General features: G+C 26.9%; 2 protein-coding genes across 50 annotated transcripts; both read right to left on the reverse strand.

Moving 5' to 3' along the window:
* Positions 1–367: 367 nt before the first annotated feature.
* Positions 368–3004, reverse strand: LOC107994612 (uncharacterized). Of its 3 annotated transcripts, none has more exons than XM_017051602.3 (5): positions 2500–3004; positions 1807–2014; positions 1370–1645; positions 887–1295; positions 368–774 (listed from the first exon to the last, which is right to left on the reverse strand). In XM_017051602.3, the coding sequence occupies exons 1-5, from the start codon at positions 2514–2516 to the stop codon at positions 647–649; spliced, it is 1038 nt and encodes a 345-aa protein (XP_016907091.1). In that variant the 5' UTR covers positions 2517–3004; the 3' UTR covers positions 368–646. The 3 variants fall into 3 exon arrangements, with proteins under 3 accessions (XP_016907091.1, XP_061941082.1, XP_016907092.1); XM_062085098.1 differs by having other exon boundaries at positions 2096–2786; XM_017051603.3 differs by having other exon boundaries at positions 1807–1967; positions 2500–2785.
* Positions 3005–3619: 615 nt separating this feature from the next.
* On the reverse strand, positions 3620–16750 carry LOC107994621 (RNA-binding protein lark). 47 transcript variants are annotated; one of them, XR_009832649.1, is made up of 11 exons: positions 16610–16691; positions 15485–15630; positions 15371–15393; positions 14418–14580; positions 13681–14226; positions 13451–13520; positions 13237–13336; positions 9855–9899; positions 4526–4604; positions 4265–4400; positions 3620–4124 (listed from the first exon to the last, which is right to left on the reverse strand). XR_009832649.1 is itself a non-coding variant. In XM_062085087.1 (9 exons), exons 4-9 carry the CDS (start codon positions 14559–14561, stop codon positions 4595–4597), a joined length of 915 nt encoding a protein of 304 aa, XP_061941071.1. In that variant the 5' UTR covers positions 14562–14580; positions 15371–15393; positions 15485–15630; positions 16610–16691; the 3' UTR covers positions 4154–4594. The 47 variants fall into 47 exon arrangements, 24 of the variants coding, with proteins under 24 accessions (XP_061941071.1, XP_061941069.1, XP_061941077.1 ...); XR_009832646.1 differs by having other exon boundaries at positions 9855–9902; XR_009832644.1 differs by lacking the exon at positions 15371–15393 and having other exon boundaries at positions 9855–9902; positions 16610–16732.
* Positions 16751–18107: the final 1357 nt, after the last annotated feature.

Below are 18107 nucleotides of genomic sequence, written 5' to 3' on the forward strand. Positions count from 1 at the left end.
TTATCATCTTAACAAAGAATCACTAATAATCATAAAATATAAACAAATTAACTACATTACTAAATTAAATTAAATTACTAAGTTTTTTTATTAATATACCTATCTTATTAAAATTATTTTTCATATGAATTTAATATTTATTTTTTTCGATTATACGATATTCATTAATCAATTAATAATGTTATTAAATATTGTCTATAATTAATAACCATGCCGATAATTTGTTTTGTATTTAATTCCAAATTCTATACCGCTTGTATTTTCTTCTTTTTATTATCCACATTTATTATCAATAGAATGAAAATTTTCAGAGTATGAAAAATATTCACTCAATAAATTAATTTGTTAAATTAAACAAAAATCGGGGTAAAAAAGTTGATAAAGTATTTATTATACATATATATATATATATATATATACATATATACATATACATATTATTATACGTATATATAAATACATATATACATATTATACATTTTTATTGTATAATTATATATATATTATATAAATTATATATATATATATATAATTATATATATACATATATATACATAAACAAACAAACAAACAAACACACACACACATATATGTGTATGTATATATAAGTACAGAATTTACAATTAACTAACTGATTTAAGCATTGTCAAGGAGTAAAATTAGGTTTCCCTTCATAAGTACATCCAGATCTCTGTAAAATTTGAGTTGCAGCCCAAATTCCACATTTCACACAAACTTCTATACTTCTACCTTGAACAAATTGAGCCAAAAAACCTGAAAATATTATAATATATGATAATTTTTCGAAAAAATCATATACTGATTAATATATAAATTGGTTTTAATGTCATATGATGTAATTATATATAAAAAAAAAAATATATACCTCCAACAAATGCATCACCTGCTCCATTAGTATCTACAACTTTTTCTTCTGGAAGTCTCATAGCAGCAAATTCCTTTATAATATTATCTTTTACAACTAATATATTATCAGGACCTTGGGTTATTATAACAATTCTTTGCCTTTTTTTATTAATCTTTTCCATTTGTGATAATTTTAAAGCAATTTCCTTTCTATTTGTAGTTTGGAAATCATTTGCTTTTGCAAATGCATCAGCTTCTACCTCATTACCAAATAAGATATCAACATAAGGAAGAGCTGCCAACATTGGCTTTTTATAATATTCGCATAAAAATGGTGCACTGAGATTCATTATAAAAATTTTATTTTTTTCAAAAGCATGTTTAGCAATTACTTGAATTGTTTCTGGGCTTACAGTTAAGAAAAAACCCTAAAATTAAATATTTAATAACATTCGATAGATAATAATATAAAAACATTAGAAATATTTTATATTATACATACAGAAACATAAATATATTCAGCAATTTCAATAAGATTTTTATTTTCAGTTTCTTCTATGTGTGAAAGTGAAAAACATGTAGCTGCAGCCAAATTGGCACACAAAGAACGTTCATTTCCTGTAATAAGAACTGCACAAGTACCGGTAGGTTCTTTTTGTGTATATTGATAACGAACATTCAAGCCATCTGCACGTGCTCTATCCTCTAAAATTTTTGAGTACTTGTCCATTCCAACACAGCCCATGTAAGTTGCAATATTTGGTTTCCCCAGGAACCACTGCAGAATATTTTATTGTTATTTCACTTGATATTTCTAATAATTTAACATTATTTAATATAACATTAACATTATTTTATATATAATTATATAAATAATGTTAAATTATTAGAAATATCAATATATATATCATTTATAATAACAATATAAATTAACTTTACTTGTGCTACTCGCATAGTATTTTGTACAGAACCACCAGCGATAAAATCTGCTTTATACAATTCAATTAATTCATCATACATGGGTTTGTGTTTTTCTTCAGCAAGAATTGCATCATTTGCATTTAGATCATATTTTTTTAAAAAATTGCTATCTACAGTTGCTGAAATATCAAGAAGAGGATTACCCATGCCTAATAGAATACCTTCTCTGAAATATTGTAAAATTATTTTGATCACACATAGAATAAATAGATTTTATTGGAATACATTAAAAATATAATTATTTTACATTCAAAATAAATTGATTTAAATATATAAATATATGTATATATTTTTTCTTTCTATCATTCTTTCTAAATACAAGTTCCTACGTTAAAAAAAAGTTTGAGTATACTCATAAGAATTTGTCTATCATATAACCTATCAACCTATCTTTCCGATCACAATACATTTTAGTTATACATAAATTTGAAAGATATAAGCTAATTACATATATAACATATTAAAAACATATTATTTTCACTTGAATTTCGTTAGAAATTCAAAAGATAAAAATTGATATACTTGTAAAGATATAATCAAACATGTACATGTGAAACATACTTTAATATAACCTCTATTTTGAATTAAAATATTTTTAATTCCAATTAAAATAAAAAATAAAAACTACCATAATATTACAAATTATCATACCGTAAGTCTAACGCCATTTGTTACTATTTTAGTGAATTTCGGGAAATAATTTGTGACATATGAATGTAAACGATATACCACTACTCCGTAACAGAAATATTTGTTACTTGCTGTTGCAAAATCGAAAGATATCACGTGCACATATCATCTTTATATTAAAATATTATATTAATTTTATAGATTACTTTTTATAGATCAATTGAATATTATTATATATTTTATATTTGTTACTTATATTTTATTATTTATAGCGTATATACATGCGAACGCGTGTGCATGTATGAAAATTCGATGAATATTAATATAAATTATTAAATATAAATTTAAGAATTTATCATCATATTGATTGACATAATCACATTAATTTTCATTAAAATAAAAATCTTTCATTAAATAATTATCAAATAAATATAAATACAATATAAAATTATTATTAAATAAGTTAATTTAATAATAAATAATAATAAGACCGATATTATTTAATGCATATTATGCATTATTTTAGTATATTCTTTTCATCATAAAATCAATTCAATAATAGCCTATAATATACATTTTTTTTTTTAAACTTTTACTTTATTATCAAATTAGATCATTTATAAAAATTTTATATAATAAAAAATTTAAAAGAATAAATTTTTAATCAAAATAAAAATTTAAAAAAAAATATATATATTTTTATGTTACATAATTTGAATGGATAATTATAGTATTGCATATATATATATATTAAATATATTTTCAAACTTGCAATATAATTATCGTTTAACAAAGTATTTTATGTATAATTGTATTAATTATATTATTCAATCATTTAGAAACAAATAATTTATTAGAAAATTATATATTTTTTCTTAGTTAATAATCATTTATCGTACTTTCTTTGCTCATCGTCTTTTTATTTTAATTTTATATATTAATTTATATACATATTATTAATTAAATTATTAATTTAATTTAACATTAAACTTACTTACCGCAAAACTTAATACGAATCAAGTCCATATATATATATATATATATATATATGTAGAAAGATAAATGTTATCAATTAAATCAATTCAAATAATAAATATTGATTATATATCAATATTTGAAAATTTCTTATAAGATATTTATATATCTTCAAAATTAATTTTTTATTAATACTTATTAATATAACATATATGTACAAATTGCCTTTGAACGCAGTTGCTAATAAAAAAGAAAAAAAATAGGAATTAAGGAAGAATAGGGATTAAGGAAGAATACAAATTTATACATGATACGATTATGATATTGAAGATCAATATAAAAATAAAAAATATAGGAATGTAAAACAGCGAATTTAAACAATGAAATGCGTAAATATATACAATTATGATATCTGTAATGCAAAATGGAATAACAAGGAAGTAAGATTTTACTTCCTTACAATACCTTCTCATGTTTTCATATATTCAAGAAAATCATGAAAAAATTCAATATTAATATAATAATATATCCAATATAATATAATAATACGGAAAAATACTGCGATGTAAATTTGCAGTATCATCACATCCAATGCTTAAATTCTGGACACCTAATTCACAAAGTTCTTCGTATTGCAGATTTGAATGTATATGTACATACTGCCGCATCTCCTAAGAAAGAAAACATGACTCTCAAAAAGTTCGGCTTGCAAAAAAGGCTATGAATTTTAATATTTTGAGGGGAAAAAATACATTTGTTTGTTTTCATTTTGCGTTTTCACGCGAATCAGAATGATACTGAGTAAACTTGCCTTGTAAATACAATGTAGTTTACACCCAACATATTTATCCAGATTGGGATCTATAGTGCCACATTCACCATCATCATTCACCATCATCTTTGTCAGCCATGGCGTCTCTCTTTCTCAATGAAGTATAGAAGTTGTCCTGGTCGACAATTACATCTCATCACAAAGGATATACGTCGTTGTATTTATTTTTCTCTTTCATTCTTTTTTGTTTTGTTTTCTTTTTCCCTCACTTATTTTCTATGTTTATCTTTTTTCTCTTACTTTTTTTCTTCGTTATGACACCATCAAAGTCCAGACTCCTTCCACGTCCAGAAGCGATATGAGGCAGGTCTATCGTGTCCTATATCATACATCATATTACAATATGCATAATATTTTTTTTAAATTTCTCTGCGTCGCGTCTTTTTATCACTTTTTTGATAATTTGACAATAACCCGATACGAGAATGTAATTTTCACACATGTGAAGAATTATAATTATTATTATTATTCAATGCTCATATTATGTGTCTTCCCGATTTCTACATATTATCGATAATATACTTTTATTGCACCTTAAGTTTCTTCCTCATTTGTTTTTTTTTTCCTTTAATTCATACATATATTTGTTTTAATTTTCACTCTTTCAAAAAACGCGCATCACATGTTTTTTATTATAAAATTATCGAGTAAAACATACATTTATATTGTTATTTCATGGAAGAATTCGTACATAATTTCCGACAACAATTTGGCACGGGAATTCTCGTACCATTGATTATTTTTAAGTTTACATAGATTTTGATAAGCCCGCACGACGCATTTCAATTTGAATGATTGCAATGGCTTCAACGAATTTAATGGCGAAAAACAATATTATCGATATTATTATAGTAATAAATATTATGGAATATGTTTCTAAAAACCATAGAAAATCAACGTCATCATCACATATATTAATAGATATATTATTCGACGATTCGTAGAGAATATAATCTTCGACGACTTAATTTATCAAATATTCATCAAATATGGGAGAAAATTGCGCTTTCCATATTCAAATCCCGAACACGATGATGCTATATATGTATTTACATATATTTTTTTGCTCGATCCATTGATTAATTCACATTAATATATTCTACTGATTAATCGCGTAACACATAAATTGCACGTATTTTTAATTACGTAACATCGAGATTGCAAAATATATATAAATTGTGCCTATTCATGTAAAAGGAAAAATTCAGTTGGATTTGTTAAAAAATTTTTCCTTTTTTATCTCTTTAAGATTCATTTTATGCCTAAATATACATTTAATTAATATTATATATCTATATCAATAGTAATCATTTTCATAAATTTTTTTCATATTTTAGTTTTATAAAAATATAAGAATTTAGTCTGAACATCTTTCGATTGTAAATTATGATAACTATCATCAAATAAAACTATTAATAAGATTATTCATTACCATAAAGAAAAATCTACTTTTCACGTATGATTAAGTATTAATTCATAGAAAAGAAAAAAATTAGACAATGTTTCAATTATTTATATATTAACAAATGTATAGAAAAAGAATATGTAAAATAATAAAATAACACGACGTATATAAAGTGAAAAATGTACACAAATTTAAAAAACCATTGTTCGCGTTATTCTAGATAAGTTTATTTATATTATTTTTTTTAATAATAACGATATTTTTAAACGAAAAACATTACTTTATATTGGAGTGATGAATATAAGTATCGAGTAATTACTGAGATTAATATTTGTTCTTATATTAATTGCGTATTAGATTTTTAACAAATATAATAAAAAAACAAAATGAAAAAATAAATTTTTTTCCGCATTTATAATGTGAAAATGGGTAATACAAGAATGTAATTGCGCGGATATAAAATAATACGCATATTTTTTTTTTTCTTTTAAAGAGTGCGATATAAAAACGAAGTCGACACGTATATATACGAATATATCCAGGGATTGTTAATATCGTGGGTTTAATGATCACGACACGTTTGTAACGCGCGATACGCAGGAAGCCAGATAGAGCGCATATCCGTTTACCCAACCTTTACGGGGGCGAACAATTTCTTTAAAAGGTAAAAAATATCGTTAAGGTAATATAGATTGGATGATATTATACAGGGTAATGGTCGAATGGGAGAAGGGATTCAATAGGAGGCAATTAACTTGAGTGAGACGAAAAACAGTGCAAATAATGATTAAAGAACACGAAACGTCTTTTTTGTGAATCTTCACAAATACATTGTTATTACATTCCTTTTTTTAAACCATTATTAGTATGATATTATCATTAACCTAATTACCATTGAAAACAGGTCGTATCATCAAAGAAAAAAGGAATAGGGGAAAACGATGGGAGAGAAATATTGTACACGTCGTTACGTGTATACGCTACTCGAAACGAAAAAACGGTGGTCATAGGTACATATATATGTATATATGTATATATATATATGTATATATATATATACACATATACATACATACATACATACATATTATATATATATATAATATATATATTATATATATATATGAAATGTATATATACGCATGCGCGGATATATATGTATGTATGTATGATGTATTGTGTGTGTGTGTGTGTGTGTGTGTGTGTATGTATGTGTACGTATGTATATACATACGTATTTATAAGCTAAACAGAACGCTGTTGCGATTGCCGTATCAATCTTCGGTAATTATTCACGTATTAATTCTAAATATGTTAATAAAACGATATTATGTCACTACAGATTAATGATAATAATGTTCGCACGACCGAAATTTGGATTCCCATACAGAATCGACGCATCCTACGAGTCTATTGGGTCTCTGAAATCGTATCTTTAAGACTTGTATGATAATCTGGAAACGATTCGAATAGTCGAACCCGCACGCACTTTTCTCGTTTCTTGAAAGAAAAGTTACATAAATACGATATATCTATTATTTTGTATCGAAAAAGCATTATGATTAGGAAAGATATTACACGTATTGGTGACACACGCACGCACATTTTGTTTAATTATCTTCGACGTTCCTTAATACCTTAAACGGCAACCGTTATCATCGCATTATATCGAACAACCGTTCCGCTAGTTGCAACGCATTTTACACGAAATTCCGTTTTTGCCTGAATAATAAATTGAGAATTATCCGAGGCGACAAAAACATCGCACATAATGTAAATTAAACGCAACAAACTTTTATTGTTTCTTATATTATATATAAATGATATGAGAAAATAGGAAAAAGAAAAGGAAAAAAGAATAAAAGACATTTGCAAATGAACGTTCGGACGATGCTCCGATTTTGTGATTGCGACACGTTGCAAAACGCACGATTAATTATGTTCAGAGCGAGAGCGAGCGAGCGAGCGAGCGAGAAAGAGAGAGAGAGAGAGAGAGAGAGAGAGAGAGAGAGAGAGAGAGAGAGAGAGAGAATCCGATATTGTCCATACTTGCTCAGATCTTTCATTCCATACTTTTACTTTAATTTTATTCAACGCAGTGACGGTAAGTGTCTGCTGAACATGCACGGAAGTTTTATTTACGATCGAAAAAAAAAATCCGCGCTGCTCACGTGCGCGTCATCGTCACAGAAACGGTCATCGAACACGACGCGACATACATATGCATACATACATATATACATACACACGTATATATGTATATATTACATATGTATGTATGTATTGTGTGTATGTATATATATATATATATATATATACACATATACATACACACACACATACATACATACGTATATATATATATATAACACGTATGCATTTATGTATGTATAGCGTTATAAGCCTCGTCCTACCTACATACTTTAAGATCTTAAATTCGAAGAATTAACCATGATAAAGTAATACTAATATTTTAATACTAATAATTTAATATTGTAAATACGAATTGAAAATACAAATTGAAAATTTTTGGCAGGACGATGCTACAACAAAGTTTTTTTTACATTAAAAGATGAAAATTTGACAATTTCTCAAATGGACATACGTGTCAAATTATATCAGATATAATATTTGATTAATTGTAAGTAACTTGGACCGGAATGGAAATGCTGAATATGTAATATATAAAATTAATTGAATAAAGGAACAGAAGGTACAAAAGGAATTTTGTGTGTGTGCGTATGCGTGTGTGTGTGTGTGTGTGTGTGTGTGCGTGTGTGTGTGTTGTATGTATAAGGAAATAGGAAAGAAGGAAAAAAAGGAAAGAAAGGAATAGGAAAATAAAAATAAAAATAAAAATAAAAATAAAAAAAATAAAAGAGGGAAAGGTGACAGAATTATAAAAGAAACCTGCAATTCGATAAAATATTTTTCATTTTGTTTGCTATTTAATCTGTCCGTTTCTTTTTTTTCTTCTTTCATATTCTTTTTAGGAGGATGGGCGAAGGATTCTCGTCTAAATAGCGCATTACGGGGAGAATACATGTTTTCCCGATAGAACGGGCGAATGGTGGATCTTCGCGCGTGCAGATCGACAGACATAGACGGCCAAGAGTATCTCGGTCCCGAGGCTTCCTGCTAGCGACAGACAGACCCGACACACAGAGAGACAGACAGACCGACAGAGACCGATCCGAGCCCGACGCGACGATTTAGTATGGTGCGAACCGGCGCGACGGCGATGGCCCTCGTAATCCCGGTCTGGTAACCAAAATTAATCTACGTCAGTTATACGAGATCGATAAAAAAGAGATCGGGGAAAAAAACCACACGAGCTAAGAGAGGAACAACTTGTGAGATACAAAAAAAAAGGGCGGATAGGTAAGTAGACAAGGGTCATATAGACATGGTACGTCATATAAAAAAAATAAATCATACAATCTACGTACCGACACATAAAAAACATTTAAATAATGCATTTTTAAAAGGTACGGGAAAAGATAATTATCACTTATAAGGAAATATTTGGTGAAAACATCGTAATGAGTACGTTCTTCCTCGTTATTCTCGCTAATTATTCTTGGCAACGTGTATTAATATCGTATTTTTTTGCCAACAAAAATTATTGAAACTTTTAAATTACAATATATATATATTAATTATATATAATAAATATACATATATTCTTTTTTTTTAACGAGCACACACTCCATATGTCTCTCCTTTGCAAAATATACATATTTTTTCGCCTCTTTTACTATCTTTTTACTATCCATATAATTATCATTTTTAATTATTGTTATTTGAATAAATAGATAAAATATGATAAACATATAATATAATACGATCGTAACATATACATTTTCGCAGTTTATCATTAAATTTTAATTCGATATGAATTACGAATTTATCGATAATTAATTAATAATAAGAAAGCATAATAATATAAAAGGCAATATAATAAATCGCAATAAACAAAGAAGAGAGCAGAGAGTTAATTAAAATGACAATATATATATATACATATATATATATATATATATATATATATATATATATATATATATATATATGTAGATACACATATATCGAATACTTGGAAACGTTTCGACACACAATTTCAGTGTGAATCAATTTTTAACCGGAATTGACACGTCTACTTACCTACGCTCTTCAAATGAATCTCGGCTGAAGTCCTCGTACATGCCTCTACTATAACAGCGTTATAATAAATAATCGAATCTACGAATGATCAAAGATCAATATATACACCATACTTGCTCCCTTGTCCAAGGCTTAACTTTGTGAATTAGTCCCTGTATAATGACAATGCAAGAAAAATAGTCGCGTGCTGCCTAATATGACTGTAAAGAATGGTTAAAGAAAAGGTCAAAAATAGTTTGGAAAAAAATTATTTTATAGGCAGTTTTACGTTTAGATAATATATATAAAATAAATGAAGACACTATTATCGACCAATTATGATGCATACTATCATAGGTGGAAGTAAAAAGAGAAGAAAAATATATTTATAGAAAAGATGGAAACGTATATGCTCGCGTACAATATCATACAACTACTATCTATAATTAACTACCTATCTATCGAAATTCATATCTAAATACACAACTGATTGAAATAATATATATCACACGAATGAATCATAAATCGTATCGAAGAAAGAATTGATTTAGAAAAATATTTGTGCAAATGTATATTCAATAACATATATTAAACCTGCGCAAATAACGTGCATTCACACGCTAACCAAATATGCGAAAGGGTAAAATTATCACTTTAAAATCGAACAATTAATCATTTATTCGATTTATATTTATTTTCTTATATGCTGTGCGTGTATATGTGTTTTTGTATGTGTACACTACACGTACTTATAATTTTATTAAATTATATTCAGAATATCTAAATGCAAGCAATAATCAAGTATTTCTATCCGTTTTATTTTATATACGAGGTACATTTACTAGAAAGAAAACAAATTGATAAATGGATGCATAATACAAAATTCGCAGATAAGAACATGGGATTATTTTTTTTCTTTTCTTCTTTTGGCCAGTCATATAAGGCAGGCAGCGTTAGACTGGATTTTTAACCCATGCGATTTTCAGTTTATATAATCAGAACGTAACGAGCCATTTGCAGCCCAGGCTGGGATCATGTAGGATAATAAGGTTACATGCAACAACAAATTCAAAATATTCAGAAAGATTGAAAAGTTCAATCAACTCTGTTTTCTATTTGAAAGTTTGTGAATGGATTTACATACATGAAAAGCTTTGAACCTCGTGAGTAGAAGTCAGCTTCGAGAAGTATGGATCATAATTTTGAAACAAATTTTTCCTTTTTTCTCTTTTTTCTTTCTCTTTCTCTCTCCCCTTTCCCTTCCCTCTTTCACTTTCCTTTTTATCTTTTCGCTCTCTGTACGAATATATGTGTATTTTTGTTCATATATACTTTATGTGTATATGTACGCATATATGCAAAGATGGTTATAACATATAAGATGGTTTTTATAAATTTTTATACATTTCTTCGCATTATTATCATAATACATGGGACCGATTTCATGAAATTTCCACGGATAAATCAATATATTCATTCATTTTCGCGTGTACTTTTTACTAAATTAATTAAAAAAATTTCTTTTCTTTTTCTTGCGTGGTAACTTTGAAACGTAATAAAATTACGACCGATAATAAAAATGAGAAAAAAAAGAAAAAGGGGGAAAAAAATTAAAATAATCGTACTAATTATAGAGATAATAAATAATGAAACAAATTTTTTGCTATAATAAATGTAAAAACGAGTTACATGGAAAGTATGCACTTACACGCTTTCTACGATATTTCAGGGGGAGGGGGGGGGGGGGCTATTGAAATACTACGTGCATATCATAACTTGCTCTTTTCCCTTTCTTGAACGTTTGTATAATTCGAAATTATCTTTGACGCTGTATCTTTCCGAGATACATTTCATGAATTACGTTATCTATTTATTGGTTTATCAAAAATTGCGATTGAAAAACTTTAAAGCATTATTTGAATTAAAGATACATTGAAACTGATATACAAAATAATATGTTTTCGAAGCGTATCTATGAATTTGACCTTAATAACTATTACAAACGCCGATATACAAACTTACTGTCCAATGCGTCTGGAAAGCTGGTTTCTACTTACGAGACATTTCAAAGATAATCGATAGGCGCCGTTCCTGAAAATCGCGCCAGCCCTTTTTTCATTTCATCTCATCTCTTTTCTTTTCTTTTCTTTTCTTTTCTTTTCTTTTCTTTTCTATCTACAGCGTACGAGAGTTTGTTAGAATTGTAGGATCGCATCCTGGCTCGCGGTAGTGCGATCAAGAAATCTAGTTCGCATTCCTTAGGAACGTTTCTTCATCCCAGGCCTCCGCGCCACTCCCGGTTGAGTGATGTACGTAATAAGGAGCGCTTGAAACACAAAGGATTTATGAGAGACATACAGGCCAATCTCGCAGTTAACGCCATGGATCAAGAGAGTCTATGAACAGGGACATCCCTAGAAGAGCAGTCGACATGTTCAAGGTACGATCAGTCGAGACCCGGATTTTGTTGGCACCGAGGAAAATAGAAGCTGCTGATGTACAACGCGCCAGCGACAAGAACGAGGTGTGACTACTCGCTAACAAAAGTGGTCAAAGACTTACTCTTGCACGACTTGACCGCTGGCCCGGGACTGTCTCTCTAGGGTTGCCCGCATTCATGGACAAAGATGGTACGCAGCCTGAGGTGCACTGAAATTTAGAATGTACAGAAACGTCCAAGCGTCATGATACATATTAGCATTTTATTACACAGACTCTGCACTCATGTGGGCATCGGGTCGACACTCTACATGGATTGGATTATCGATTTATTGTTTTAACTGTGCAATGCAACACACAAAAATTATATGTGTAATATACATAATGTGATTATGTATTACAATGTGTACAATATGTATGCTTATACGCGCGCATATGAGACGCATACATGCATACATATGTACGATTGTATACATATTGTATTATATTGTACTTGAAACAAATGGAAAGAAACTGAAAAGAAACATAATAATGTAAAATTAAGGGCTAACGATCAAATACGGAAACGGAAATTTTAGCCTTTTATGAAAATTTTTACTTCGAATAATGGAATAATAAGCCGAATTTACGATGTAATCTAGAGAGAATTATATATACATATACATATATATATATATATATATATATATATATATATATATATATATATATATATATATATATATATATATATATATATATATATATATATATATATATATATACTTAAGAGAGATAAATTTTTAAGACATATGAAATCGAGAATATACGTATAAGAGAAAAGAAGAAAAACACGATAAAAAACAAATATTATTAAATGTCGACGAATAGCCGAACCCCAATTCGCATGAGCTGTTAATCCAGCCTGGAACGTTCACAATGTTAAGTCGGACGAATGGGCAGTCAATGCATTGGCTCTACTCACCTGAACCGGCCATTGTTGCCACTTGGAGGGGGCGATCGGCGGCTGAACATGCCATACTCGTTACCACGGGAGAAGCCAGTGTCGCGCATGGATCCCATACCTAGAGGAGGCATAGGAGGCATTGGGTCTCGTCTTGGGGGTAGAGGTGGCATTGTCATTGGTGGAAAGTCAAGCCCGCACATGGAACTTCCCATGTCACAGGGCCCTGTCATACCCGTAAACCGCCTCTCGTAGAGATCCCTGGTGTCCTCGAAGCCTCTCCTGTCATAGTAGCTTTCGTAATCCTGTAATAAATATAAAAAAGCATATTGGCATGAATGATTAGTTGTATAAATTTATTTCATTATTTGTTTTGTCTTCTTTCCCTTTTTATTAAAATTGCTTCTAATAATTGATATTAATAATTATTAAGAAAATTAAATTTAAAAAAAAAAATTAACTTACTCCAAAGCGGCCACCACCCATTAACCGATCCCGAAGGAACGGTGGTGGCGGCGGTGGAGGATACGGATCGCGTCCAAACATTCGGTCTCTGTATCCGTTTCTATCTGGTCCTCCTCCCATTCCTCCTTTCGGGCACTCCTTGGACCAATGGCCGCCGCGACCGCATCGATAGCACTGTTCAGGATCTCCCATTCCTGGCCTTTGTCGTACTCTGCTTGTAGAAATTTGAACCTTCATCGCTTGACCATCCACCATTCTTCCATTGAGTTCCTTGATGGCATCGTTGACATCACCTGTTGCTTCTAGATGGACGAATCCATAATTTCTCACGATATCGCATTCTACAACAGTACCGTACTTGGCAAATAGTTCGCGCACTTGAGGCGCTTTTGTATTATCTGTGAGATTGCCAACAAATATTTTTGTTGTAGGTGTGTTAGGTCCTTTACGACTCTTTGCAGCTTCACATTTAATCTCCTGACCATGAACTATATGTCCATTCAAATTTTGTATTGCATTTCTTCCTGCTTCTTCGTTTTCCATATGCTGTTGAAAATTATATCATAAAATATCTTTTTCGTTAATCGAATTTAAGAATTGTAAATTTTTCGGGCCAATGTACAATTATCCGACAGATTTATAAGAAAAGGAAAAAAGGAAGAGAAGGAAAAAGAAAAAAAAACTCTAATTAAAAATGATTATAAAAACTCAGGATATATAATATGAAGGAAACTTACCACAAATCCGTAATTTTTCACCACATCACATTCTACAACCTTTCCATATTTTTCGAATAATGGTTTAATATCAGCATTTGTTGTTTTATCGGCTAAATTACCGATGAAAATTTTGAATGTGCCAACACTACTAAAACCCGGCATTTTCGGCTCGTCTTAGAACCTAATTTCAAAAACAAAATATTTAAAATATCATATATCATGTATATACAATTTTTCGAATATAAAAATATGTACTGAAATAAAAAAAAATAAAATAAATAAAAAAAATATTACATACACCTTATTTAATTAAACATTTTACTCTTTGTAATAATTTATAATACAACTAATTTTATTTCTTAACATTAAATTGCACGATATATTTCCAATGAATAATTAATTTATTGTCATCAATATGATTTTTATACATATTAAATATTATATATATATATATATATATATATATATATATATTAAAATGTATAATTTTAAATATATATATTTTTTGTTATATTAATATCGATATTAATGATATATATTATAAAATATTATAAAATAATGATATAATTTATAAAATATTATATTTTATAAATTGAAATATATTAAAATATAATATTTATATTTTGATTTAAACTGATTTAAACAAAAATAACTTTATTTAGAATCAAATAAAAATTATAAAAATTTATCTATTTAATAACGGCGCGATTGTTTTAGATATTCTTCACAGCGCACATTTTTCCACCATTTTGCTAACGATCTAGCATTTCGAATTTCGAAGGTCATAAATTCTGATGAATTCTTAACTTTTATATCTAAATTTTAATGAATAAAATCAATTTCGAAATTTTCGAATATAAGAAAATACAAATTTTTTAATTTCTATTTTAATAGAGTAATAGAATATGTAAGCAGAAAATAAGTACTTATTAAATACGTTATAAAATACGTAATACAGAAAGCGTACCGACCTTGTTGAAATGGCGCACCAAATCTAGGAAATGTGAATAATATAATAATGATCACCAACTCAAATACAGTGTATAAATTTATATTCAAAGACTATATACTTTTTTCACACTCACCGAAGATTATTGTGTGCTATTTTCAACGAATAATTTAACCAACGTTGATATTAGACACACGACTTTACACAAGAGAACGCAATCTAACAATGGCGTCTCACTTGCTGCGTCCGCTGGTGCGCGAGAATCGAAGTATGTAGTGACCCCTATCGGACAATTGCAATACAGCGAACAGTGAGAATAGTGCGTCCAAAAACTTACCATGAACATACTTTCAAATATTACGAATGAATTGAATGCGGGAATTTCTGTTCTATTCTAATGATTATTGTAACGAATATTATTATATTTTATCATTCATAAAACAAAAACAATTAAATTTATTTTTTATTTGTTCACTGTATTAAAAAATTGACATTTATTGACAAACTGAATAAAATGAAATGTATTATTTATATAATAATATATATTATTTTTTTTTTAATACTTCAGCAATATTAAAATATAATTATCACGATTTACATTCTCTCGTTGAATTGAAAGCAGTCGATAATTGCAATATGTAAACTATTATATCGTTATGGTTATGTTATATGTATATAACAATGTTAATTTTTTCAGAATATTACAAAATATTTAAAAAACTATTATAAAAAAATATAAAATACAACAATAAAATATATTATGCCATAAAACATATAATTGATTTACGAAATGAATTTATATCATATGTTTATTGTATATTTTTATGCACTGATATAAAATAATAACCAAATAGAAAATTATTGTGATAAAAATTAAATTCTACTAAATTAGTAACATGACCACATGTACAATATTAACGTATATATATATATATATATATATATATATATAAAACACGACAGTATTATATTTGTCAAAGATATATAAAAATATTTTAACAATAAATGTATCACAATGTCATCAACTAATAATTATTTTTTATTTTTAGTTGAAAAAAATTAAATATTTTGTAAAATGAATTTATTATTGGAAATCTAGAAAACGCGAAATGGCGTGTTTCGGATATCTGCGTATCGACGCTATGAAATATAACTACATAATCTCATTGATACAAGTGTATAACTAATATTTCACATTCATATGATGCTTTTCATTTAAGAAATTATATGTAAAATATTTAGAAAGTATTAAAATACTTACCAAGTCAGTATTTCCGTAAAGCAATTCGACAAAACACAATGCCAAACCACACGCTTTCCTACGTAAAAAAATGGCGGATCGAAACAGATCGGGAAGTGAGATATAGAACATAGCGTCTCTTTCGATGCAAAATTCAAGAGTACCAACTGATGAAAACAAAATTATTTATTATTAAATATTACTAAATACTAATATTACTAATATGTATGCCTACATACAGATTATAACTTTTTAAAATTTTATATATATTACAAAAAATTATATTATATAAAAAAATAATTTTCATATAATTAAAATAGAATAATAATAAATTCTTTCTTATTTTCTTTATATTATTTTAAAAAAAAAATTTATAAATTCTGAATTATATATTTAATTGTGTATTATATATAAAATACAAGAAATATTTTCAATACAATACAAGTAATAATTATCATCACAATTTGATAATTAAATTTTCTTATATTCAAATTCTCGTAATATTATTATTTAATTTTTTATCATTATAATCATTGAATCATGCGTCAACTGAATATTGATTTTGCGCTCGAAATATTTAATATATTTTCAATGAATTTTTTGTTTTATTTTATTTTATTTTATAAAGTATTCTAATAAGTCTATTTTATTTATAAAAAAATATTATATTTCTATTTATAAAAAAATAATAAAAGATAAATTGTATAACAAATATAACTATTTTGAAATAATATTTAATAGAGATATTATCATATATATATATATATATATATATTATATATTATATATTATATATAAATTAAAAAAACAGAAATATTGTATAAGAATAATAATAATAATATAATAATAATATAAAAAAATTATATTTAAATAAAAATATAAATATAAACATATATAAATATATATAAGGTTAATTATTTACTATCTCAAAAAATTATATAATAATAAATAATTATAATTTTAATTCAATTAACTTTTTTATTTAATTTAAATTTAATGTAATTATAATTTATTTTCTTTAAAAAATCACTAAAAAATGATTTCTATTATGTAACATATAATATATATATATATATATATATAGAGAGAGAGAGAGAAAGGAACAATCTAAAATTGATATTCAGAGCTTATCCACAATTATTTTTTGACAATTCATACTGAAAATTTTTCTAAAATATATTTTTAAATTTCATTATTTTAATGAAATTTAAATCATTATTATCAAACTCGACCAGATCGATTATATTTTCAGCAAAATATTTAAATATTTATATTTATATAATATTAAATTATAATTATATTATATAAAATTCTCTCAGATATAAAATTGTATTAATAAAACATGGATTTAAAAATTAATATAATTTTAATTATTCTTAAACAAAATTATATATTTAATTTATTAATTATATATTATATTTAATATTTTTTATGATAAACATAGATAATACAGAATTATATAAAGAAAAAGTATTTATAAAAGAGAATTAATATTTTTCTGATATAAAAAGTATTAATA

The sequence above is a fragment of the Apis cerana genome, linkage group LG14 (assembly GCF_029169275.1).
Source record: "Apis cerana isolate GH-2021 linkage group LG14, AcerK_1.0, whole genome shotgun sequence".
In the NCBI taxonomy this organism is placed as follows: domain Eukaryota; kingdom Metazoa; phylum Arthropoda; class Insecta; order Hymenoptera; family Apidae; genus Apis; species Apis cerana.